At 42.1% G+C, this 25966-nt stretch overlaps 4 protein-coding genes across 14 annotated transcripts in view; 2 read left to right on the top strand and 2 right to left on the bottom strand.

Moving 5' to 3' along the window:
* The window catches only part of BRCC3 (BRCA1/BRCA2-containing complex subunit 3), a 101325-nt gene extending 87335 nt beyond the window's left edge, over positions 1–13990 (bottom strand). For 5 of the 9 annotated variants that reach the window (XM_087427068.1, XM_087427069.1, XM_087427074.1 and 2 more), the window contains exons 1-5: positions 13835–13990; positions 13148–13164; positions 12245–12299; positions 6398–6517; positions 1996–2083 (exon numbers count right to left, since the gene is read on the bottom strand). In XM_087427068.1, coding sequence (XP_087283194.1) covers positions 1996–2083; positions 6398–6517; positions 12245–12299; positions 13148–13164; positions 13835–13957 — 403 coding nt within the window. In that variant the 5' untranslated portion in view covers positions 13958–13990. The remainder of the gene's footprint in view (positions 1–1995; positions 2084–6397; positions 6518–12244; positions 12300–13147; positions 13165–13834) is intronic. The other 4 variants (XM_004443562.3, XM_087427075.1, XM_087427070.1 and 1 more) reach the window with 4 other exon arrangements.
* Positions 13991–14601: 611 nt separating this feature from the next.
* Positions 14602–25346, top strand: CMC4 (C-X9-C motif containing 4). Of its 3 annotated transcripts, none has more exons than XM_004443561.3 (3): positions 14602–14731; positions 21553–21620; positions 24447–25346. In XM_004443561.3, exons 2-3 carry the CDS (start codon positions 21563–21565, stop codon positions 24599–24601), a joined length of 213 nt encoding a protein of 70 aa, XP_004443618.1. In that variant the 5' UTR covers positions 14602–14731; positions 21553–21562; the 3' UTR covers positions 24602–25346. The 3 variants fall into 3 exon arrangements, with proteins under 3 accessions (XP_004443618.1, XP_014635072.1, XP_014635071.1); XM_014779586.2 differs by lacking the exon at positions 14602–14731 and adding an exon at positions 20455–20513; XM_014779585.2 differs by lacking the exon at positions 14602–14731 and adding an exon at positions 20485–20614.
* On the top strand, positions 14644–20282 carry MTCP1 (mature T cell proliferation 1). Its single transcript, XM_014779583.2, has 5 exons — positions 14644–14731; positions 19491–19642; positions 19761–19931; positions 20013–20064; positions 20150–20282. The coding sequence occupies exons 2-4, from the start codon at positions 19538–19540 to the stop codon at positions 20058–20060; spliced, it is 324 nt and encodes a 107-aa protein (XP_014635069.1). The 5' UTR covers positions 14644–14731; positions 19491–19537; the 3' UTR covers positions 20061–20064; positions 20150–20282.
* FUNDC2 (FUN14 domain containing 2) overlaps positions 21491–25966 on the bottom strand; it is a 31181-nt gene continuing 26705 nt past the window's right edge. Inside the window, exon 5 of the mRNA XM_087426774.1 lies at positions 21491–21594. Within this exon, the coding sequence (XP_087282900.1) occupies positions 21544–21594 (51 nt within the window). The 3' untranslated portion in view covers positions 21491–21543. The remainder of the gene's footprint in view (positions 21595–25966) is intronic.

The raw sequence follows: 25966 nt of genomic DNA, 5'->3' as shown, positions 1-25966 counted from the left end.
AATTTCTCAATTTTGATAAATGCACTGAGGTTATATAAGAGAATATCTTTGTGTTTAGGAAATTCACACCAAAGAGTACTTAGGGATAGAGGGGAATAGTATCTGCAACTTACTCTCAGGAAAAAAATTTTACTCAGACACACACATACATATACATATACACATGTATACAGAGAGAATGACACAGCAAATGTTGCAAAATGTTAACATTTGGCAAATCTGGGGGAAGAGTATTCAGGAATTCTTTGCACCATTTTATCAACTTTAAGTCTGAAATTATGTCAAAATAAAAGTTAAAAACACCTCTAGTTATTGTAAGTTCTAGCTTCAAACTTTTTCTTTTCCATTGAAAAAACTGTTTTGATAATAAATTTTTAGTTAATACAGGACATCTTAGGTATGTCACTATTATGTCACAGCAGGTCAGGTAAATGTCTGTCAGCAAAAACAGAACAAGTCTATTATCTCCCTTATTCTAAATTGGTATTTAACTGGGGCTATGCACTGGAATTCCTTGAGTTTTTCACAGTATACCCACCTAGGACTCACTCCCAGAGGTTGTTACAGTAGGTCCAGGTTAGGAAAGATGAATTTAGGGCAGGTACATTTTACAAAAGCTCTCCCAGGTGACTCTCCTGACACTGAGAACCGCTACTCCAGATGCAGGACCATTTGTCTGCTGTTGATTTTTTGGCAGTCATATCATGTAGATGAATATAGAATTTTGCGATCAACTCAAGCCCTTATGACTAGAAATAGAACCCCACAGTGGAAAGAGCACAGACTTGAAAGAGACCTAGGTTCAAACCTCAGCTCTGCCACTTAACCCCTGTGAGCCTCTGTTTACTCCTCAGTACAATGGGGGGAAGACCTCTAATTCACAGGTTACCATGAAGATTAGAGGAGAAAACGTTTGTAAACCATTAGCACATAGTTAAGTGCTCAAGAATGTTAATTCACTTTCCCCAAGTGAAGTTATTCTATTTCTCTCAAGAGAGTCAGGTAGAGGGTCGGCCCCGTGGCTTAGCGGTTAAGTGCGTGCGCTCCGCTACTGGCGGCCCAGGTTCGGATCCTGGGCGCGCACCGACGCACCGCTTATCCCGTCATGCTGAGGCCGCGTCCCACATACAGCAACTAGAAGGATGTGCAGCTATGACATACAACTATCGACTGGGGGTTTGGGGGAAAAATAAATAAATAAAAATTTAAAAAAAAAAAAAAAAACAAGAGAGTCAGGTAGAGGGGGCTGGCCCAGTGGCGTAATGGTTAAGTTCACATGCTCTGCTTCAGTGGCCCGGGGTTCGCAGCAGTGCGTAGGGCGCGGACCTACGCACTGCTCATCAAGCCATGCTGTCGCAGCATCTCACATACAAAATAGAGGAAGAAGGGCATGGATGTTAGCTAAAAGAGGAAGATTGGCAAGGGATGTTAGCTCAGGGCCAATCGTCCTCACCAAAAAAAAAAAGAGTCAGGTAGAGACAAAAAAAAGACCATGATTCAAGAAAACTGGTAAAGATAAAAAGAGAGAAAACAATTTTGTTACATTATACTGATTAGAGAGGTGAGGAGGTAGGTTGAGAGCTCCAACAGCTAGGATGGAATATGTGTTAAACAGAGACTGTAAACATCAATTTTGTAAACTGCACCCTTCACACCTTGGAGTCTTCCGAATGGGAGTGTACTGGACAGTGATATTCAGCAATCAGCAATTTGCAGTTACAGTTCAATTTTTTTTGGATATCAGCCAATTGTCAGGCTTTAGTTAGTCTTGATTTCCTGAATACAGTCAAAATGGAGTACTGAAAATTTTATCTCTATTAAAAACAATCAATATGACATAAATCATCACTTTTAAAACGTAGCTAAATAAAAATAAGGACACCTGCTTAAAGACAGTTAAATTTTGGTTTAAAATAACCATAGCTCATGTAATGGAGAGGGAAAAATGATATTCATTTCTAAGAACAATAAACATTGCAAGCCCATAATACTTACCAACATGTGAAGGCCAAACCGTTATATGAGGATGGGAATGATACCAGCCCACAACTCTCATGGGGCGACCTGTTAGTTCAGCCAACCTGTGTGTCTGTCAAGGTATTTTCATCTCGTGGGAACAAAATTTGTGATGCTAATAAGGGCTGAGAAAGTATCTTGAGGTGTGAAATAAACCTATTACAATTTAATGTCAACAAAAGAATGAAATAAGGTTGATGCCCAGAATTTCCCAGACTTCCCATTTTAAGCCAAAGGTGTTCCTTTTTTTAAACAGATTCCATTAGGTTTCCATTATTGTATATAGTTACATCCTCTTAATCCAATTTTGCTAATGTTTCATCACTCAAACACTTAAATCACTGTGCTATATGAAAAGAAGCTTATCTAAACCTTTGGAAGTCACTTACATTATTAACTTGAGTAATCTTCTATCCTCTCTACTCCATCCTACTCCCATTTTTGAAAAAAAATATAAGATTTAAAAAATTCATTTGATTTCTCTCTGGCAGGCTGCCAATGGCAACAATAGCAACTAGGGCGGTTTCAGACACTAAATGAACAAAGACCCCCGGTTTAGTCTCTCCATTTGTCTAGAAACATCCTCCAAGAAAATATGTTCCTCTTTTGCTCTAGAAATAAAAATTTCCCATAACTCTATCTGAGGCTCTAACTTAAGATAAGAACTCCACTCCGAGATAAGCAGCTGGCCGTTGTGCTGCTGCACACTGAGACTGCAGTTGCCATCTGGTAAAATGCTGATTCATTTTCCTGCAGATCACTTACATTAAAACACAATAATCCTTTCCATACATCTAAGTCTGAGAAAGAATACTTTGTAAATAATTTTTTATTTTCAAATGCCAAGAGAAGTTACTTCTCTAAGCCCATTTCTTCAGCTACAGACTGGTAGGAATTCCGCTTCACACAGCAAGGTGCTCAGCATATGCCTGACGCCTAGTAAATGCTTAACAGACAGTAACTGTAATGTCAAAGTGCAGTAACTTGCAATAGTGTGTCCCCCCTATTTTGGGAATGGACCAGGGACCGGACTTATCCTCCTGCTTGAAACAAACTGGACAATATATATGAAACAGGAAGGCCAGCAGACAGGAAACAAACAAGGTGAGCCCTCGAGAGAACTTCCAGGCCATAGAGCAGGAAGGGGAACTGAAGCAGAGCCCAGAAGATGCCCTGGGTTTAGGAGATGGATAGGAGAGTCCAGGCAGCTGGAGTTTCTAAAGCAAAGGACTGGAGAGAAGAGAGCGGCAGAGGGAGAGAACCCTGCATACCCGCAGGGAGTACCCTGCATGCTCCGCAGGGAGCATTCCACAGACCACTGACGAGCACAAGTGTGGGAGGACACTACGCAAGGGAGGCCAGGGAAAGGAGACCTCCCTGCCCCGAAAGGATGAAAGGTAACTATGCCCAGTGCTCAACTATGCCCTGTCCCAGGACAGGGACTAGCAGCTATCCCCGCTTCCGTCCCCCCCAGCCACAATGGCAAACCTCACAATTCAGGAGGCATCGGGCAGGGTGCTCAGAAGGGTCTCGCCTCAGGAGTGTGGAAAAAAATGACTCTGACACTGAAAGCTGCTCTGGTCCCACGTAGCAAATCTTCAAAGCAAGACTCAAAAGGATCCGACTGTTTCCAAGTCACTTAACAGCATCCCAGAGCAAAGCTCATAAAGATGTTGAGGAATACAAAGGTACCCAGCACCCAAGGGAAAATCATAATGCCTGGCGTCCAATCGAAAATTACCAGGCATGCAGAGCAGCAGGAAAACCCAACCCATAATGAGGAGATGGAGAACAGATTAGCATGTGGTTGCCAGGGGTAGGAATGGGGGGAGGGGCAGAGTGAAAAAAGCCCATCTCAAAAGGTCACATAATATATGATTCCACTTATCAAACATTCTTGCAATGACAACACTATAGAGATGGAGAACAGATTGGTGGCTGTCACGGGTTGGGGAGATGAGGGTGAGGGGGTGGCTGTGATTACACAGGGGGAGTATGAAGCAGATCTTTGTGGTGATGGAACAATCCTGCATCTTGACTGCTGTGGTGGTTATATCTATCTACATATGTGACAAAATGGCATAAAACAACACACATTGTATCAATGCCAATTTCCTGGTTTCCATATTTTACTGTAAATTATGTAAGATATAACCTTTGGGGGAAACTGGGTGAAGGGTACAGGGACCTTTCTATACTATTTTTGCAACTTCCTATGAATCAATAATTATTTCAAAATAAAGAGTTAAAAAAAGATGCAAAAGGTACACACCATAAGAAGAGACTGATACATCTGATTACATAAAAGTAGAAAAACAACAATTTGATTGGAAAAACACACACACACACCATGAATAAGCTGAGAAAAATCACTACCCTCATCACAAAGGGCTAATTTTCTTAACATATAGAGTGCCTATAAATTATTACAAAAAAGCTTTCCAAATCAATAGAAAAATGGGCAAAGGAAATAACCAGATAATTCAGAGAAAACAAATGACTCAAAAATTAAAAGCTGATCAAATTTACCCATAATAAGAAAAATGCTAATGAAAATCCCAAGAAATAAGATATTATTTTTTGCTGATCAGGTTGGCAACAAAAACTTTCATCTACAGAGCGTGGTAGCACAAAAACAAAACTTTGATAACACACAATGTTTGTGAGGGTGTAGGGAAACAGGTACTCTTGCATAATGCCAGAGGGAAACTGGTAAAACAGCTAGCTACAAGTGCATATAGCCTTTGCCCTAGCAATTCCAATTCCAGGAATTGATCCTACAGATACACGCACACATTTGTGAAATGCAGTATGCACAAGGTTATTCACTGCAGCACTATTAGTAAAAGAATACAAACAACCTAAACATCTGCATGAGGATGGCACAGTCATCCAGGGCTGTATTATGCAGTCATCAGAATAAGGCATCTCTATATATTGATGTGGACAATTGTCTAGATACACTGTTAGGTAACGTCATAAGCTATCCTATGTATTAAATACTTTAAAAAAAAAGAAAATATTCACATATGTTTCTTTATGCACAGAATTCACCTGTAAGGATACATGAAAACCTGATAACCCTGGTTATGTCCAGGGAGGGACCATGGGGAAATTGGGGCACAGAGACTGGAGAGTAGTACTTACTCTGTACACCTTTTTGTGCCTCTTAAAGTTTGTACCATGCATGTGTACTACCTATTTTTATTTTTATTTATTTTTTTTTGTGAGGAAGACCAGCCCTGAGCTAACATCTGTTGCCAATCCTCCTCTTTTTGCCAAGGAAGATTGGCCCTGGGCTAACATCCGTGCCCATCTTCCTCTACTTTATATGGGATGCCACCGCATCATCGCCTGACAAGCGGTGCGTCCATGTGCGCCCAGGATCTGAACCTGCGAACCCCAGGCCGCTGCAGCAGAGCACGCGCACTTAACCACCACGCCATCGGGCTGGCCCCTATACTACCTATTTTTAAAAGTTACTTTTTAATGACTACAAAATTAACTTAATCCAAAAGAATGACAAATTACCAAAACCACTGATGCAACTTTAACTTGCTATAGCTGAGGTATGGAGTCCACATCACAGGAAGCAAATGTCCCATTTGATCATTCTTTGGTTATACTTAACAAGGAATACTGCATTCAGTTCTCAGCATTTCATTTTTTTTTTTTTGTGAGCAAGATCGGCCCTGAGCTAACATCTGCCAATCCTCCTCTTTTTTTTTTTTTTTTTTTGCTGAGAAAGACTGGCCCTGGGCTAACATCCATGTCCATCTTCCTCTACTTTATATGGGACGCCGCCACAGCATGGCTCAACAAGTGGTACGTTGGCGCATGCCTGGGATCTGAACCGGCGAACCCCGGGCCGCCGCAGCGGAGCATGCGCACTTATCGGCTTGCACCACCAGGTTGGCCCCAGCATTTCATTGTTCTTGAGAGGCAGCCTCAAAAGAGAATCTCTCCAAAGGATAGAAACCAAGATAGTGAAAGGCCTAGAGATTAAATGATATTTGGAAAACTGCGGCAGGGGGGGAGCAGGGGAGATTGGAGATGGGCAGAGGGGGAGTAGGGAGGAAGGAGGAGGAAACTCTCCATAGAGTTTATTGTCATAGGATTTGACCCCGGGATCTTCTGGCATTTAAGGGCAAGAATGTTAGAAATTCCTAATTTTTCCAATAAAAGCCACTCAAAAGGGGAAATGGAGAGAAATTCTGATTAACCAAGCAATTGGATCTAAGGGGTAAATATGAAAACTGGGAAAGAGTCACCAGGAAGAAAACCTGTGAAATCTCCTAAAGCAAGCTAAGGCAGCAAACAGAGGACCCTGGCCTGGAAGCCCCAGAGCACATAAAAGCTTCTTATCAACCAAGAAGGATATCTCCGCCTCTGTTGAGGCTGCAGACAGCTGCTCTGGAGAAATTTCCACTCGATCCTTCCTCTTATCGGAACGTCGCAAGATGATGACAGAATGAATGTGAATAATTCTGACGGTGTCAACCTAAAGGAAAATCCACAGAAATATTTACTTCTGTTTCTCTCCAATATCTCTCCCTGCAGTTACAGAATTGCATTATGTTACATTATCAGGTAAAAGATTCCATTTTAGAAAAGTGACATTTTTCTCATGAATAATGAAATGTTTCAAATAAAGGACATCCAACCTCAATATATACATTTCACAACAAAAATATAAAGGCTAATACTTAGATCAAGGAAGGACTTTTTGAATGATCACCTAATAACCATTTGATTTACAACTATGTGCAAGAATGTCACACACAACAATCCAAGTCAGAGTACTGACACTTGGATTAAGTGTCATACGTGATGTAATGTAGTAAATCAGTGCTACAGGAGCTCAGAGGAAAGGAGTCACTTCAATTAGAAAAAATCTTTACAGCAAAGGCAGACGAGTGTAGCTATTTCCTGATTGCTCCGCGTGTGTGCATGTGCATGTGTGTGTGTAGACAGAATTTCTGTAGATGCCAAATGGATGTGAGTGAGATGTTTGGGAGACAAGTTAGCCGACTGATTTAAATACAGAACTTGAGGTGGAATGGCAGACAGTAAGGCTAAGAAGGAAGGCTAGAGTGAAAATGTGCAGGGCCTCAAATACCAAGCCATCATCTGCAGGATGAACTGGAAGGAAGGAAATTATTTCAGATAGCCTGGACAAGAAGTAATAATAAAGTACTGGACTAAGTGGATGGCAGAGATAGAAGAAACAGATTTGAGATTCATTAAGAAGGAAGAATCCACAAGATTATGGACCATGGTTGATAGAGGACAGGAAATTGTGAAGGATGACTTTCAGGTTTCAAGGTTGAAACCTAGTGGAACACAAGAGGCAGATCTAAGTTTAGAAAGGATCAGGAAGGAAGGAAGATTAGCATGTTTTCAGATGAGCTGATCTGTAATCAAAGGATGTAAATAAAGGCAAGGAACAGTGCAGGGAAAGGGAGCAGAGGTCCAGGCCTGAATCAAGGGGGATACCCACACTTAGGATGGGGTACAACAAGAGGAGCCAGGAAAGAGGACAGAGAAGTCAAAACCAGAACAACGAAATGGTTCAAGAGTTTCAGGGGAAAAGACAGGTGTGGCACTGCCAGATATTAAGGGACAAGGTGAAATATGAGAGGAGTCTTTTGAAGTAAGCTATAGACCTCCACTGTGTAATACAGCAGCCATTAGGCACATGTGTCTATTGAGCTTGAAATGTGGTCCCCTTTCATGCCTTTTCTTCACCTGGTGAACTCTTTTATAGCCTATAAATTCCCTGCTCATCCTGTAAAGAATTAATCATTCTCCCCTCCCATGTGACTTTTTTTTTAATAATATACACACATTTCTGCTATTGTTGACATAATTTTCTCCTCTACTAGAACCCTAAGCTCCTTAAAGGCAGGGAACATGTTTTAGTTATGTTTTTATCCCCAGCAACCATACAATGTCTGGCAGGTACAGAGTACACAATAAAGGGAATCAAAAGCAGACATAGAAAGACACTTGACCTTCCAAGGAGCAACAAGACAAAGAGCTGACTTTTCACTAGAAACAATGAAAATCTAAAGAGAACGGGTGACAGGTCAGAATGCAAAAAGAAAAGATCTGCCAACGGAGAATTCTATATCTAAAGAATACATCCTTCAAAAATGAAAGCAAAATAAAGACATTTTCAGACACAAAAAATTGAGAGAATTCATTATCAGCACAGAAATACTAAAGAGTTCTTCAGGCAGAAGGAAAATCCCAGATATGAAGGAAGGAATGAAGACTACTGTAAAGAGTAAAAAAAAAATATGTGAATAAATACACAACAGTAATAACAATGTCATGTGAGGCTTAAAATATCCATAGAATTAAAATGCATGACAACAATAATCTAAAAGGTGGGAGAGTGCTAATGAAATTATATATCAATAATTACATTAAATGTAATTGGACTAAATACTCCAATTAAAAAGATTATCAGACTGGATCTTTCTTTAAAACAATATGCTGCTAGGGGCCAGCCTGGTGGTGTAGTGGTTAAGTGTGCGCCCTCCGCTTTGGCGGCCCGAGGGTTCGCAGGTTGGGATCCTGGGCACGCACCGACACACCGCTTGTCAAGCCACGCTGGGGCAGCATCCCATAGAAAGTAGAGGAAGATGGACACAGCTGTTAGCCCAGGACCAGTCTTCCTCAGCAAAAAGAGGAGGATTGGCATCGGATGTTAGCTCAGGGCTCATCTTCCCCACACACAAAAAAAAGAAAAACCAATATGCTGCTAAGAAGAGACACACTTTAAATATTAGAACACAGAAAGCTAAAAATAAAAGGATGGCAAAAGATATGCCATGCCAACACTAACTAAAAAGATAAGGTCACTGAACTCATGAAGTTTAATATCTAATTTGGAAGGTACAAACTGACACAGAATTCAAGATGAGGGTATGAACTCTGGAAAAATAAAGTTACATCGTTATGATTGGGAATGTATTTCAGTAGGAGTTGATGCCCAGGGTGAATTTTCTCTCTCCACTCAGAGGTTTCAGTGCCTAAGAGGAATGAGCAAAAGAAGTTCAGGATCAGATGGTGAGAGCAGCCCAGGAATAGATGAAAAACAAAATAAAACTAGCCTAAATTAAGGCCACAAAGGACTGACAGGTGTCCCTGAAAGCCACAGGTAGCCGAAGGGCTTGAGGAACAGACTGTTACCGTCATAGTCACATAACAAATAAGATATTCCAGCTTGGCTAGATCCGCCCCTATACCTTTTCAATCTTGGAATTAAGGTACTAAAACCTGGTTCCTTTTGCTCCTCTGTCTTGGTACAGAACAAGGGTTGGCAGACTATGGCCTGCCGGGCCTCCCTCGGGCCAAATCTGGCTACATTCATCCGTTTTATGTATTGTAGCTGCTTTTGCGCTCCAGTGGCAGAGCTGAGTAACTGCAACAGAGACTATATGGCCCGCAAAGCAAAAAATATTTACCATCTGGCCCTTTACAGAAAGTGCACGCTCCCTGACCATGGCTCTCCATGGGTCACAGGCAGGTAACACGAATTTCCTATTGTAGGGAACGTATGTTCATTCACACAACATGTATTTATCGAGTACATACTATATGCGAGGCACTACATGAGGGCCTAAGTATACAAAGATAAACAGGATACACTAGTCACATCCAGGAAGAGAGACAGGTAAACAACTCTAAGACAACAGATAAGCACTGTAATAGATCTGCCCAAGGAGCCAGTGTAGCACAGAGGAGGCTATCTAAACTAGCCTACAGGTCAGGGCAGCTTTCTTAAAGGAGGCAGGTGGCACTTGGGCTGAAGTGCAAGGGATAAGGAGTTAGCCAAGCAGAGAAGGAGAGGGATGCAGTCCAGGCATAATACCCAGCAGATACAAGGAGTGAAACAGCACAGCATAATCTGGAAACTGACATAATATACTACCATAGTTAGAACTTGGATCCACATGGAGAAATCTAAGGAGATAAACAGAAATGATATTACGAAGGGCCCTGAATGCTTCACTAATGAGACTTCATCCTAAAGGTAATGGGAAAACCACTGAATTTTAAGCAGAGGTATGTCAGACTTAGATTCTCTAAAGATCACATCCCAAGCAGGAGGATGGCAACTTTGAGGCAAGGAGACCAGCGGAGAGGCTACCGCGGTATTCGAGGAAAGTAGTGATAATGACCTCAAATAAGGTAGAAGCAGTTGAGATGAAGTGTTGGAAACAAATATGAAAGCAATCTAGGTTAATGGTTCTGAATGGCAGGCAGTGGTTCCCAACTTGGCTGCACATTAGAATCACCTGAGGAGATTTTCGAATTCTTGCTGCCCAAGTCTCACCCCAAACCAAATGAGTCAGCATCAGGATTTTGTAAAGATTACTGGGTGATTCCAAAGTGCAGCCAGGCTTGGAAACTACTGTGGCAGGAGGAATGCTGGAGAAGTGGGTTTGAGGAAGAGGAAAGGTTCAGTTTTGAACATGTTAGTTAAAGATGCCTGTGTCTAGCTAAACTTGGATGTCCAGCAGGCAGTTGAGTATGAAGTTCTGGAGCTTGGGATAATTTATACTAGCATCTATTGGGCATTAACAACAACAACAACAGTCACAGTGGCCAATATTTATGGGCTACCTACCATGTGTCAGGCACTTGGAAAAGTGTTTTTCATGTATTAATTTAATTAACTCTCCTAATGACCCAATGAGGTTGGTACTAGTGTTACACCCATTTTACAGATGAGTGTTTTACATACATTACCCAAATCCAACCCTCCCAACAACTCTATGAGGTTGGTGGCTGTCATTATCCCTGTTTTACAGATAAAGAAAGCGAAGCTCACAGATGTTAAGTAACATGCCCAAACTCACACAGTAAGTATCAGAGAAAGGATCTGAAGACAGATCTTTCTAACCTCAATGTCTGTTGCAGCTAAAACCACAGGGAAGGTAATGTTGCCCAGGAAGGCATTCTGGGAAAAGAAGGAGGCCAAGGCAGAAACTTTGAGAATACCAATATTTAATGCTCAGGCAGAGGAGGAAGAATCCATAAAGGATGGGAGGGAGGGGGAGGATAGGGAGACACAGCAAAAACAAAACACAAACAAAAAACACCCCATGAGAGTTCAGAGTTCCGAGGAAAAAGATTAAGTAAGATAAGCACCAAGAAATAACGCACTGATGTAGCAATGAGGAGGTGGCTGGAGAGGTAGAACTGGAAATAGGACCTTGATAGGTTTGACTGGAGAAGGTAAAGAAGAAATGATTGTAGCCTATTCTTTTAAGAGGTCTGGCTATTAAAGGAAGGATATAAGAGTAGTGACTACAGGAAGATACAGGATTGAGAAGTTATTTTTCTTTCCTTTCTGAAAATGATAGTAATTTAAGAACATTTTTATCCTAAAGGAAAAGAGCCAGATGACAGCGAAAGGCTGAAGACTCAGAAGAGAGATGGGATATTTGATAAGCAAGGTCTTTGAAGACCGTAGTCAGAACTTGCAGCTCTGGATAGGAAGTGGACTTCTTCCCTTGATGTGGAAAGAAAGGAGGCCAAGTGGTTCACATGGAGAAGGATTTGTATGTGGGGGTAATAAGTAGATGCAGTTGTTGCCAATAGCCTTGAACACCTCCATCATCTGCTTGGTGGGAGGAGAGGATGTAATGTATTTTTATTGTATTTTACAAAAGCATTGGTCTGCAACATATTGGAAAAAAATTAACTGGTCCTATACCATGATTAGGTTGAGAAGCATTATACTAGACCATAAAGGCTAGAGCATGCCAGAAAAGGCAGGGTGGGAGCTCAGACAGGAGAAAAGTCAAGGTAGACTAAGAACTATGAGCTGTGGATAGTTGGCCTGTAAGAAGAGAGGACTTGCCCGAGTAGATATTGGGATTTGGGATAAAGAGATAACAATCATGTGAACCAGCCAAAGTCTCAAGGAAGGTGGGAGAATGGCCAGAAAATAGGCAGATGACAGCAAGGAGGAGAGCTGACAGTGACTACTCATCTTGCTCAAGTAGTAATAATTCACTACAAATGAAAATTAGGTCCCTAATTCCCAGTGAGTAGATTCTCCATCTGATTTTACTAGAGAGAACAGCCACCCAGCTACAAATGTGGGCCTGCACAAACTGGATTAATCCCTGGCTGAGCTCATCAAACACAGTACAGAAATCCCTCCCCAACTGCAAATTTCCATCATGCACAATTCCAGCACACATACCTTTTCAGCAACTGTGCGCATTTCAGTTCCAGTATATGTAAATTTAGAGTCACTCCTTTTGGGGATAAATTAGAAAAAAAGGTAACTGAAGTTTGGAACATAAAAAGGTATTAAAGGAAAATAACAGGATTACCAGTTTTTGCAATGAAACCTTAGCAGAGACAAAGGAAGAGGAGGAGAAGTAAACTGAGAATAGAGCTGTGCTCATACATCTGCTAGAAACAGCCTGGGACACATGCAGAAGTGGCTCAGTGCCTAAAGTTTTTTCACCGGCAAAGCTAAACTCCTAGAATCCTGGGTATTAAGGAGGTGGACTTGAGAAGCACATACTCTGCTATGCTTTGAAGTTTAAATAAAGGTAACCCAAAGCTTTTGCCACCTCAAGCATTCAAGCTACTGGGGATCTCTGAGATCATTGTAGGGCCCTCCAGGGGGAGGCAGAAAGCCATAGACAATTTAGAGGGAAGAGTGGGTCAATAGGGGAAAATGTCTCTTAATATGCACATTATCTGTTGCAAAGAAAATTACCAGTATGTCATTGTCATTTCAGGGGAGAGAGAACATAAAACATATCCAGCAACAAAATGGAAAATAATAGCACCATATCAGTCAACAAAATTCTACTTATAAGAGCTTTCACAGGTTCATTCACGATCTTGGTCTCCCCAACCATAATTTTCACATAAGGTCATACATATCTCAACTGAAAATCCTCCTACTAGGAAGTAAGATGGAAAGCAACCTTGAAGGTTGGGGTGGAATTCAAACTGTATCACTGAGGGAGCTCCGGACTCATAATGGTAACTTAAAATACAACCCATACACAATATTGCCAAAATTGTCATAATTTTGAGTTAAAAATGACGTAAATTAAAAGATATCAGTGAACAAATATAGTCTTACCTTGTGTCATCATTCAACTGGAGTGGGAAAGAGCAGAAAACATTATTGATCACATCATGCTTATTTGATGTAGATAGATGCAGATTATATTAAAATTAGGTCATGTGTTCCCGTACACCGGCATGAAAGACTGGAAAATTCTTCGGATTGTAAACAACTAAGCACTATTTCCTCATCCTCTTTCGCCCCTCTGCCACACTTAACGCAGCAGAAACTTTTGCGTCTTTGAAACCCTCTCCTCTCTTAGCTTCTTTGATACACTTAAAATGCTTCCTAGAGGGAAGACGGGAGGTGAGGCAAGGGGCCCTAATCGTGGTCAGCTGCTTCCTAATACACTGATGTCCTCATTATACCATAATGTCTTTCTGGCTTGACTTGCGGTTTTGGTCAATGGGGTGATAACTCCATATCTAAAGAAAAGCCACAGACTAGAAGAGAAAAGGCAAGGCCCTCCCCCCGCCCCGCAGGCTCAGGCGGATCGCTGGGGGCTTGCGGGAGGCTAAACAAGCGTCAAGTGACCAGAGGAAATGGGGCCCCAGCGACATGACCATCCAAAGGATCTGTCCGGGGATCTAAGTCAGGGGTGCCTGTGCCCTCCTCCGCAGCCCTGGGAGCTACCAGCACCCACCCCAGGGACACGCTGGGACTGCTCAGCAGGCTTCCAGCCAGGCTGAGTGACCTACTCACCTCCCCTATACACAGCCCCATCACCTCCTCCTTCTCTGTGCTCAGAGCATGGTTGAGACAAACTAAGAAAGCATCCGACTCGAGATGAACCGCATGCACAGCCTGCACCACCTGCACCGCCATCTTGGTCCGACTCTGCTCACGTCCGCCTTGGGCCCACTCGGGCCTGGCCAACCCGCTGCTTGGGCGCGCGGGTTCCGCGGGGGCGGGGCCTGGGGAGTGCGGGCGGGGCGGGGCGGGGCGGGGCGGCGGGGGCGGGGCGCTGCGGGCGCGAGGCGGGAGCGCGGGGGCGGAGCTTGGGGCGCGGGGCGGGGCCGGCCCGGCGGCGCCTGGGAAACGCCCGTGCCGGTCGGGGCAGGCGTGGCTGTCGGGCCGGAGGGCGGTGGCCGGCCGCGGTCGGGGCGTCAGGCCGGGCGGCGGGGGTGGCAGGGAGGCGGCGCTCTGGGGCCGCAGGTCGACGTGGTCTGTGAGCTGCGCCCGGGCCACCGGGCAGGCGCCTCCCGAGTGCCGGCGCCCATTTTGCCCGCCCGCTGTGGAGAGCCGTGCGCGGCCTACACGCTCCGGGGACAGCCCTTTGAGGCGGTATCGCCGCGCGCGCCGGCCTCTTGAGCCAGGGGGACGCTCTTTTGAAATTCGGTCCTAAGACAGTTAAGGTTTTATTTTGTTTTGTTTCCAAGTTACGGCCCCTGAATTTTGTACAACTCTCCCTGGACCACTTCCGGTTGCCGGCCCGCGCCTCAAAACTTCGGTTCGGGTGACCTCGGCCGGGGATGCCCCTTGGCTCGCCCCGGGCTCACGTCCCGATCCCGGCTTGAGTGGCCCGGGGTGGGGGACCTGGAAGTTTTAGCCTCGCTGCTCTCGAGGCGGATTAATTAGTCCAAGAAACATTATATTCATGTGAGTAACCTCTTGCAGAAACAGTGCTATACTGTATCTGAAAAAGTATCACTCTTAAGCTTGGCTGCTGCTACTTTCTACAAAGGCTTTTAGGTATCTATTTGTTTGATACAGGGAAGGGGAATGGAGGACTTCAGCTTTTTTCAAGGTCGGATGTATCACAGCAGATATTCACAATACGAGTTTCCTCAGCTCTCCTTGTCTTGATATGAGACATGGTAAAATTACATGTAAAAGTAATTTTCTTTTGAGGTATGTCAAACGTGCCATGGGTGAAAGTACAGATATTCCAACTCCCCAGGTTAGGAGTTACACGTGGATTTTAGGAACGATTGTAAATCAAAGAAAAATATATGCCGTGTTGCCTCCACAGCCCATCAGTGTTTACCTTTGTTCGATCTGGTTTTCTATTCCCTGTATACTTTTGAAGCCAGGCAGACAAGGCAGTACTGGAAAGGGAACATTCCCAAGGTGCTACTTGAAGAGGTGTTGATGCTTTGCTCTTTTCTCCCAAGTCAGTTCCAACCTAAGTTTCCCCACAGATGGAGCCCGCATCCAGTGGAACTATCTTGTGATACATAAGCCAGCAACCTCCATTTTTACCTAATGCTTAAGGATCACATGGCACATCCTTCCGTGATTAATTTTAATAATGATTAAGCTTGGGTGAAATTTCAAGTGTGCAATTACATCAGATCCATTTAAATTTTCTCTCAAGTTTCAATTTCACACCATATATTATTTTCAATTATGTACTGTTTATGGCTAGTATACCCTGCCCTGTTGGGGTAAGGGTGGCTGTTCTCGTGTTTGGCAGTGGCATATTTTGAGTATCTAAAGTGCCTTTAGGCACCTTCAAAAAGAAAAACATCTTTTGTTTGTTGTCATTAGTTAATCTCAGATTCCAGAATGACTTCTCTAATTTTTATAATACTCATAGGCTGCATTTTACAGCTCTAAACATTTAATTGGAGTAGGAAAAAACTATTAACATTTATGGCAAGCTTATTATGTGCTAGACACTCTACTAAGCATTTTTATACCTTGTATATGTAAACTGCTCCAGTTGTAATTTGCCTCTGCAACTTCCTAGCTATGTGACTTGTACAAGTTACCTAACTTCTCTGTGCCTTACTTCCCTTATCTTTAAGTGGGGGTAATAGTATCCATCTAATTGGGTGATTGTGAAGATTAAGAGTCAATATATTGGCAAAATCAGGATTCATACACAGGCCAGACTGACTCCAGGACCTGTGTTCTTGGTAACTTCACCCATTGTAATTGGATGAGTTTATTAATTGACTTCAAATAAAATAAGTGTATTCAACTGACTGTTTAAAAACTGTTCAAACACCTGGAAATTAAATCAAATTATACTTTTTTAAAAAGACACAATTCATTCTGTAAAGGAAAAATAATGGTTTTATTTAGATTGCTACCTAAGGAAGCACTTCTGTGTTGTATATCATCCATTTAAAACAGTTACAAAATGCCTTACTAAGAAATAGTCTGTCTAGGCCAGTGTGGTCTCTGGCCGTGGCATCAAGGTGACCCCCATGGGTACAATCTCTTCTAGTGCCTTCATGGATGATAATGCTATATAAACACATTTTTTAATCCATTTGAATTTGCAGCTGGTAGTATTCCTTGAGTTGAGTGGAACAGGTTTATGTTCCGTGTATTGTATCGCACCTTGTACCTAAATTTATCTTGAGATTTTAAGAGATTCATCTTAGTTCAAGGGGTCCTGAATTTTGTGAACAAGAGTAATGTTCACATTACAGAAAAGTGTTCTCTAGTCAAATAAATTTGGGAACTGTTAAAGTAAAGTTTCTTTACCGCATAACTTGCCAGAGCTTTTACTATGCTAATGTGCTTTGTGACTCGACAAGATTCCCAAACTTATTTGACCAAGGAAAAAGTTACCAGCAAGTGTTACAAGAATCACATTTAGGGAAATGGTGTTCTATGCATACAACCTGTGGTTTTGTGGGCTTTGATCTTAATCCCTCTCAGCCTTTGCTTTTCTCTGCTGAGGATGTTGTTGGTTCATGCTCATATGGCGGCTTTTCAGTGCCTTGATCAAGTCAGTTTCCTTTTGCTGAGTCTTCATGCTGTCTCTAAGTGGTAGCACACATACAAGTCCAGGGTCGTGTGTTGAGCTTTGTTCCCAGGCTCATCCTGCTGCTGCCCAGCCTGTTGGCCTTTGGGTCACAGCAGCACATCATGCTGCCTTTCTCCTGAGAATATTTTGTAGTGACTCGTAGACCTCTTTGTAGTGATTCATAATATTTCAGACCATTATCTCCAATTTGTTCACCCTCTATTCCACTGGAATTATTTCCTTTTAATGTCAGTGTAACCAGAAAAATTTTGCCTTTTCAAAACAAATTTTCAAAACTTTTAAATGTCAATATGTTGGTTGCTGCTAGGACCTATCTGTGAAGTTGAGATGGTCCTGAAACCCTTAACACTTGATTTCTACTTAAAAAAACAAATTGGCCTTATTTCTTTTGTACTTGAAATCCAGACTTTAGTATATTTAATTTTGACATTAGTATTGCCTGGGTTTTTGTTTGTAGCTCTCCAAAGCGCTGGGGAGGAGAGGCAGAAGAGTTGTATCTGCTAAATGGAAAAAAAAAATGGCTTTGAAAAAAATAATATATAGCTATATAATACACCTAGAGAATCAATGTATATGTATATGTGCATACACATGTATACACATGTATACATGCCCTTCATCTGTTTCCCCTCTCTAGTCACCATACATATCCACCCACTCACAGGAACATTGATTACTATTTGAGAGTTAGGGTGCCCAGTACTGTAACATTCCTGCTATTCAGGAGACTATAATACTGTATTTGGAGGAAGACAGGACTTGTGAAATAAGCAGGGCAAATATGCAAGGCAATTTATAATTTGAGGGCAAAACATTAGCGTTAGTTTAGACATAAATGCTACAGTAGTCATAAGAGGCAAGAAGGTGGCAGGCACCTGCACTTTGCTGTAATGGTACTGAGATAGGCAGAGAGGCCTACAAGGCATTTTAGGCAAGTGGAAAGCAAAAGCAAGGATATGGAGCTAGAAATGAGCCTGGTATTTGGGGGAAAGTTTGTCTCAAATATGTTGGTAGTAGTGCTTGCTGGAACTGGTGACAGATAGGATGTAGCAACTGAAGAAGAGGAAGAAGTCCAAGGTAACTCCTAAGTTTTGAGTCTGCAGGATCAGGAGAGTTGGTGTTGCCATTGAGAGAACATCAGGATTTCTTTAAAGGAGAAGAGGTTCCACTTTTTAGGTGAGTTTGGAATGAGAGAGCCCTATAAGATGGGAGCTCACCATGGGTTCAGAGTCAGATCCACTCAGGGTAGAATGGGCAAAGCAACTGCGATGCTCTTAAATTATTAAGTAAAATTAGACCATTTCTTAACTCTATAAAAGATATTTTCCACTTTGCTTTTAGGGAAAGTAAACTAATAGTGTTAAGGAAAAAAATCAAATCAGACTCAGATTGTTGTCCTTGAAAAGAGGGCTTGGTTTAGCTCAATTAGTTCTTTCTGGCTAACTTTTTCCTGGGCTGCATCATACTGCGTTCTGGCATCTCAGTTTGCTCTTGACAATCTCACTTTGAGGGTTTAACAACCTCCCAAGCTGTGCTGCAGTTCCTTTCCCATCCAATGGCCACCTAATGGGAACAGGAGGCTTTTGTTTTGTGGAGCAAATCCCCCAATGCTGTATCTGTCCTCTGCCAAACATAGAAATACAGTGAAACCACGCCGTGATACTATGAGCTGGGTCCAAAAGATTCATTCTTGCAAAATGCAGGTCAAGTTATTGTGAGGCCCTGTAATGAGATCCAGGGCTGGGCAGAGGATCCTTATGGGATTAAGCCGAGTCTGCGATATGGAAGTTTGCCCAGGAGGTGTGCTTCCTTTACTTCTCTCAAAGGGCAGAGGGGCTTTTCTGGCCTTCTGACTTGGGAAATCAGAATTTAAAACCACACTTCTATGGAAAAATGGACTCCCGTGACATCCTGAAGCATTATGAAAATGAAACAAAGACATAGGTGGATAACTATCATTAGCTCTCAGCTCCGAATCCCCATGATCCCCAAAGTCTCTTGCAGCTCAAAAATTTCATGAAGCTACCTTAAATATTTTCCCTAACATGAAAACCCCCTTCTGGAAATGCCCAGCCACTGTAAATAACCTTTCTAAATAAACTAATAGGTCGTTTGCCCTTAAACTTTTAATTTCAATTTAGAAAGTCATGCACATGATTTGACCTTCACAATCTTACCTTTTAAAATGGAAACTGCTTGGAAGGGGCTTTTACCTGGGGAATATGGCATTCATGTGTCTGTTATACTGCTTTCTTGCCCAAATAAGTGGGCCCTTAGGAACCCTCCTGTGCATGTTCTGTTGCTATCTACATTTCGTTAGAAGCTGCTTTGTGAATGCAAAGACTGTGAGACCACTGCCTAGCTTCCTGTAGTGCTAGTTCTACATTTCCACAGAACTCACCCAAATTCCTGTGATTCACAGTCGACAATTAGCATTACCCGAGATTCTGCCTGAGTGTCACTTCAGTGTCTTGCAGGGAACTTCAGTTGTCTTCTGTTGTATTTAGGCTGTGCAAGTAGACATATATCAGGTTTGGTTCTGGTTGGTGTTGCTAGTACCAGGTCACCTTACTCACTGGTGAGTTCATTCAAACCCAAAAAGTCACACCTGTGTCCTGTGCGCGGGTGCTGCAGGCGTAGGTGGAGAAAAGCAGGGCTAGAATTGGAACCCAAAGCCCAGAATGGCAGGAGAGGATGTGGGGGCTCCACCCGATCACCTCTGGGTTCACCAAGAGGGTATCTACCGGGACGAATACCAGCGCACGTGGGTGGCCGTCGTGGAAGAGGTAACTGTTTACATTTTGCTTATTTCTTTATTGATTTTGCTTTCAAGCAACTTGGTTTCTAACCAGTCTCAACATCCTGAAGTCTTTGGTTTTATTTTTGATCATTTCTTTCCATTAGGAGACAAGTTTCGTAAGGGCACGAGTCCAGCAAGTTCAGGTTCCCTTAGGTGACGCAGCTAGGCCAAGTCACCTTCTTACCTCCCAGCTACCTCTCATGTGGCAACTCTACCCTGAGGAGCGCTACATGGATAACAACTCTCGCTTGTGGCAGATCCAGCATCATTTAATGGTACATATGTTGCTTAATCATTTTCCATTGTATTGGGACTCTTATAACAGAGTACTCTATAAACTTTTCTTTCTCTGACAGGTCAGGGGAGTACAGGAGCTGTTGCTTAAGCTTTTGCCTCATGATTAACCTGGTATGTATTTCTATTTCTCCCTTGTCCCTCCTTCTTTTTCACTCTATTTGGTTGTGGTGATTTTAATGATCTATTTTTTTTCCAGGTGCTGGGATTCTAGGAAGATATGCTCCTCTGTTCTGTTCAGTATATGGCAATCACTTCATCCACCACTGCAGTACACCCACCTGTGGGCCTGGGGGGAGGGAGTGGGTTGAAAAACTGCTCAAGAACACAGAAGTTTAGGAAGGGTCATGAAGAACACCACAAGTGGAACTGCAGAGAGAGGGTTATACAGGCAGAAAGCCAGTCAACAAAAGCACTTAGTCAGGATACGTAACTTGAAATTGACTCCTTTGGAAATTGCCATAGAACCTTTAATGGACATCATCAGCTGGAACTGGGATCTGATGAATCCCACAAAAGTCAGCACCTGCTACAGAACAGATGCCCTGATCACCAAGGACTTGGTACTGATTTAGAGAGAAGAGAGCAGCTCCTAGCAGCATCAACATCTATTTGTCGCTTATTTGCCCTGCAGCAATTCACCTGCCTTTCCTTCTCCCATCCTGTAAATATCCTAGGTTTTGCTCCAGTGTTTCCCATCCCAGTACTGACCTAACTTGGATCTACTGAGAACTTAGGGGGCTCTGAAAAAAAAACAAAACAAAAAAAGGAGGTTATTTGCATTAATGAAATTAGCTACAAAGGCTCCTGTGCCTTTTTCCTTTCTGAAATTGTCTTCAAATTATTAGAAGTTGCTGATCAAAATCGTGGGCACTTAAATTCATTCTATGGTTACAGATATTTTAAATAAGTTGGTTTCTGTAAGAGCTCCAAAAAACATTTTAGCTGCTTAATTAGCACCTTTCCCAGGAAGTGATAATAACACCCAATATTGCTGACTCCTAGGAAAGAATTTACTACCTGATAAAGAATTTCCTGAGTTAAAATAGTCGTAACAGTTTATATACATTAAAAGTAAGGTTTTACTTTTTTAAAAATCTTGGAAATAACAGCTACCATGTATTGAATCCTTACTGCCTTCCAAGCACTATCCTATGCACATTATATACTTTATCACATTTAACCTTTCCATCAATGCTTTGAGGTAGGTATGATCCCCATTTTACACATGAGTAATAAGGAAAAAGGCTCAAGGAGTTGAATCATTTACCAAGGGTGGTTCTGTGACTGATAGTGCTGGGCAGATCCGTCCAGAGTCGGCTCCTCTAGCCCAATGTTGGTTTACGATATTCAAGATGAGTTGATTGAATTCAAGGGTTTTCTTTTTTCATGTAAAGCTATTTATATCTTCCAAATCGAATGAAATGGATGTTATAAAAATATAGTTGATTCATCCTATGAATGGGAAGAGTATTTTTTAATGTAATTGTTTTCCAGCAATTGTAAGGGCATACTGCTTGTCTCAGAAGAAAATTCCATCTACAGGGACTTTAAAGTCTTTATGAATAAAAGACAAAATAAAAATCATTTTTCTTATTTTAGTTTTCTGGATATGCCGCAGAAGGATCCGTGCCAGAAACAAGCCTGTGAAATACAGAAATGTTTACAAGGTAGTATGTTAAATGCTTTTTTATATTTTTCCATTTTATCTGTGAACTAACTACAAGAGAGCAGTTGTTCTTTTTATCAGCAAACTATATTAATCTTCTCAGAATGTAATATTTCTGTAATTACCTTATCCTGAAGATATTCCTCACTGTATTATCAAAGATGCAGAAAATAAAAAGTGATGTGATCTAAGTTTGAGGTTTGCAATCCTGGTCGTATGTTAGAATCACCTGGAGAGCATTAAAAACTTGCCTAGAACAATGAAATCAGACTTCCTAGGGGTGGGGTCTAGGTAACAAAAATCTGTCTAAAAAGCTACCCAGGTGATTTTAATGTGCACCCAGCATTGGGAATTACTAAACTGAGCAAAGTCCTTTTTTAAAAAGACTAGTTTTAAATGGGTTGGTTATACTTCACTGTGGCTAACAACTCCCTTTTTAAAAGCAATCAGGCTACAAGGGGTGGGGGGTGGGGGTTGAAAATACAAGTGGAATTCAGGCCTCCAGAGTCAGCAACTAACTCTTAAAGGCAACAGTGAATTTCAGCTAAAGCATATTTGACGTGATTTGTCCATTTGGGTTTAAATCAGCCGATAAGTTTGACCAAATGCTCAAGGATTTTATTTTTTTAAATCAGCAAATGATAATTGGCAGAAGAACAAATAGAAAAAGCTACTGGGGCCGGCCCCGTGGCTTAGAGGTTAAGTGCGCGCGCTCCGCTACTGGCGGCCCAGGTTTGGAACCCCGGGCGCGCACCGACGCACCGCTTCTCCGGCCATGCTGAGGCCGCATCCCACATACAGCAACTAGAAGGATGTGCAACTATGACATACAACTATCTACTGGGACTTTGGGGAAAAAAGGGAGGATTGGCAATAGATGTTAGCTCAGAGCCGGTCTTCCTCAGCAAAAAGAGGAGGATTAGCATGGATGTTAGCTCAGGGCCGATCTTCCTCACAAAAAAAAAAAAAGCTACAAAGCTATCTGAATTTGAAAACTGACTTTTTTGATAATTTTTTCCCATTATTAAAGTAAAAGAGATGGATGGGCCGGCCCCGTGGCTTAGCGGTTAAGTGCGCACGCTCCGCTGCTGGCGGCCCGGGTTCAGATCCCGGGTGCGCACCGATGCACCGCTTCTCCGGCCATGCTGAGGCCGTGTCCCACATACAGCAACTAGAAGGACGTGCAACTATGACATACAACTATCTACTGGGGCTTTGGGGGGAAAAAATAAAAATAAATAAAATCTTAAAAAAAAAAAATAAGATGGATGCCCACGAAAATATAGAAAGGTAGGAAGGAAAGATGTTCAGAGTTCATCCAAAGATTCAGCACCAAAGAACACCCTTGTTTGTATATTTCCTTTGACTTTTCACTTTCATTCTTGGACTTTTCATCTTATGATGTAAGCAATGTTTTATAAAATCTTTTAATCTAAAATGTTAAGGTATAATAATAATGCCTTTTTATTCATCTCTTTCTTCCCTACCTCCAAATTTAACAAAAAGGAAAAATGTTCTTCACAATTAGTTTCTTTTCCCAAACAAATTCTTGCATGATTTGAATTAGCAACCCATGGCTAAGGGAGAACAAGAATCAAGTTAGAGCTGGTTACACCCCCTTGCTAGTGTGGAAGGATTGAGGGCTAGAAGGACTAAGAGTTAGCATTAAGGACTCCCTGGATGACAAGCACGGTCATAAGGGCTTTAAGCGTATTTAGTAATTTCATCCATGAGGTAGATGCTACTATGACCTCCATTTTATAGATGGGGAAATGGACACAAGTTATGCAGTTTACTCAGGGCCACACAACTAGTAAGGGGTACAGGGAAGATTTGAACCCCTTTGGTCTGGCTCTAAGCCTGGACTCAGCCACCCCACTATACAGTCATGTGTTGCTTCATGACAGGGATATGTTCTGAGAAGTGCGTTGTTAGGCAATTTTGTCTTTGTGTGAATATCATAGAGTGTACTTATACAAACCTAGGTGGTACAGCCTACTACACACCTAGGCTGTATGGTACTATCTTATGGGACCACCGTCATCTGTGTGGTCCATCGTTGACCAAAATGTCGTGATGCAGCACATGACTGTACTCTAGTCAGAACTGTCTTTCCTATCCTGGGCTAACTCCCATGCACCCCATATTAGTACCAGGGGACTCAGATCAACTGCAGCTGACCTAGAACCTTCAGGTCAAATCCTCCTTGACTTAGGGTCTGTGTATAGCAGGGGTCTGCAAATGTTTTCTGTAAAGGGCCAAACAGGAAATATTTTAGGCTTTGGCAGCCAGGAGATCTTTGTTGTATAGTGTGTGTGTGCTTACAACCCTTTAAACAAGTAAAAACCATTCTTAGCTCACAGCTGTGAAAAAGGGTTGAATTCAACCCTGAGGCTGTAGTTTGCCAACCTGATTCACTGACTTGGTAGGGAAGGTCCAGCAGCCACCTTAAACTGTATGCAAAATAATGTGCATTCTGCCTGCATTTTTCTAATTCACCAAATTAAGAAAGGGGTTAGTGACCCCAAGAAGAGGAGAGGGGAGGTTAAAAACCACTGCCCTAGAAAAAGGCACAAAAGCTATTAACTCAACCTTAAAGCAAAGGAAATTAAATATAAAAATATCTTTCAACCACTTTGTAAATCCTACTTTTCTTCCTAAATAACCTGTTGACTGTCTCTAAATCAGAAATAATTCAGTGAACGTGGGTACATCCTCTTTCTTCCAGGTCTGTAGATACAATAAAGTGGAAAGGAGTGGGAAGTGCTGATCTAAGTGCCTCAGTCCTAGGAGATCATGACTAGGGTCTGCCTGTCTTGTTTTTCAGCCAACAACTACATGGAATCTAAGTGTCAGGCTGTCATCCGAGAACTGCGTAAGTGTTGTGCTCGATATCCCAAGGGAAGATCTCTCATCTGTTCAGGATTTGAAAAAGAAGAAGAAGAAAAGCTGACACTGAAGTCCACATTAAAGTTCTGCTGAGAAGTTAAATGCTGCACCACTTTTCCACCAAGCGAGTTTTATTTATTCCCTTGACTCTTTCTTCAGGCCAGGTAGCAGCAAATATCAAACGAAAAAGTCAACTATAAAAGTTAATGAATATGCTATCTATGCAGAACAGATAGAAATATAAATATATTAAAAAAATATGTAGAATGTAATGAAACTGAGCTGCTAAAATAAACCTGTTAAGTGAAAAACTTTGGTTTGGTACTTGTGATATTGTGACTTATAAGAAATATATCTTTGGTCCTTGTCTCTGGTCCTGGCATAGAGCCCCTAAAACCCTTGAAATTTTCTAATAAGAGCCATAGAGGTGTCTTTTTTTACGTTCATGCGGTGACTTTTGGAAAGCCCTTGGGTAACCTATGGCTGGGGGCTGGTTGCCAGTGGAACAAACATGTGATCAGAAGGCTGGTACTTTCAGTCCCCACCCCCACCTCCCACCCCTGACCTCTGGGGAGGGGAGAAGGGATGGAGAAGATTGAATCGCCAATGGCCAATGATTTAATCAATAGTTTAATCAATCATGCCTGTGTAATGAAGCCTCCATAAAAGCCCAAAAGCACGGGCTTCTGAGAGCTTCTGGGTTGGTGAACTAGAGGGTTGTGCACTCTAGTTCCCTGGGGACAGAAGCTCCTGTGTGTGGGACCCTTCCAGACCTCACCCTGTGTACCTCTTCATCTGGCTGTTCGTTTGTATCCTTTATAATACCCTATATAATAAACTGGTAAACATTTAAGTAAATGTTTCACTGAGTTCTGTGAGCTGCTCTAGCAAATTAATGGAACCCAAGGAGGGCATTGTTGGGAACCTCAGATTTATAGCCAGCCAGTCAGCAGCACAGGTAACAACCCAGACTGGCAGTAGGTGTCTGAAGTGGGGGCATCTTGTGCGACTGAGCCCTTAACCTGTGAGATTTGACGCTAACTCCAGGTAGTGTCATAACTGAAATAAATTTGTAGGACACCCAGTCAGTGTCCACTGAGAATTGGAGAATTGCTTGGTGGTGGTGGAAAAAACACACAAAGGAGTACTAGATGTATTCTTAAGACTGTTAGATAAAGGTGTTAATGATTTCTCTTTAACATTTGAGTTCGGACTACTAGTACCATTCATAAAACTAAAGACATGAGGTATGTTAGGTGAAAAGACTCACTCCTCCAGAGTTACAATTATGACACCTTTCATAGATTACGTGCTAAATTCAAAGGTTTCTCTAACCCAACTCCATACCTGTGGCATTTCCAATAATTCAGAGTAAAATGAGTGGTAGGAAAGGCATAGAAATTATTCTTGTAATGTTTAACAACCCCTAATTTATCATGAGAGAACTGAAAAAAAAAT

The sequence above is a fragment of the Ceratotherium simum genome, chromosome X (genome assembly GCF_057802395.1).
Source record: "Ceratotherium simum simum isolate JZ-2026a chromosome X, ASM5780239v1, whole genome shotgun sequence".
NCBI classification, from domain to species: Eukaryota; Metazoa; Chordata; class Mammalia; order Perissodactyla; family Rhinocerotidae; genus Ceratotherium; species Ceratotherium simum.
Note: the sequence above shows the minus strand (reverse complement) of the source record. Positions and strands in the feature narration are given on the sequence as shown.

Excerpts from the sequence above, each read along its gene's own strand:
- CMC4 (XM_004443561.3), top strand. The coding sequence starts at position 21,563 with ATGCCGCAGAAGGATCCGTGCCAGAAACAAGCCTGTGAAATACAGAAA. Across the intron at positions 21,621-24,446 it reads AATACAGAAATGTTTACAAG|CCAACAACTACATGGAATCT; the intron begins GTAGTATGTTAA and ends CTTGTTTTTCAG.
- MTCP1 (XM_014779583.2), top strand. The coding sequence starts at position 19,538 with ATGGCAGGAGAGGATGTGGGGGCTCCACCCGATCACCTCTGGGTTCAC. Across the intron at positions 19,643-19,760 it reads GGGTGGCCGTCGTGGAAGAG|GAGACAAGTTTCGTAAGGGC; the intron begins GTAACTGTTTAC and ends TCTTTCCATTAG. Across the intron at positions 19,932-20,012 it reads AGATCCAGCATCATTTAATG|GTCAGGGGAGTACAGGAGCT; the intron begins GTACATATGTTG and ends TTTCTCTGACAG.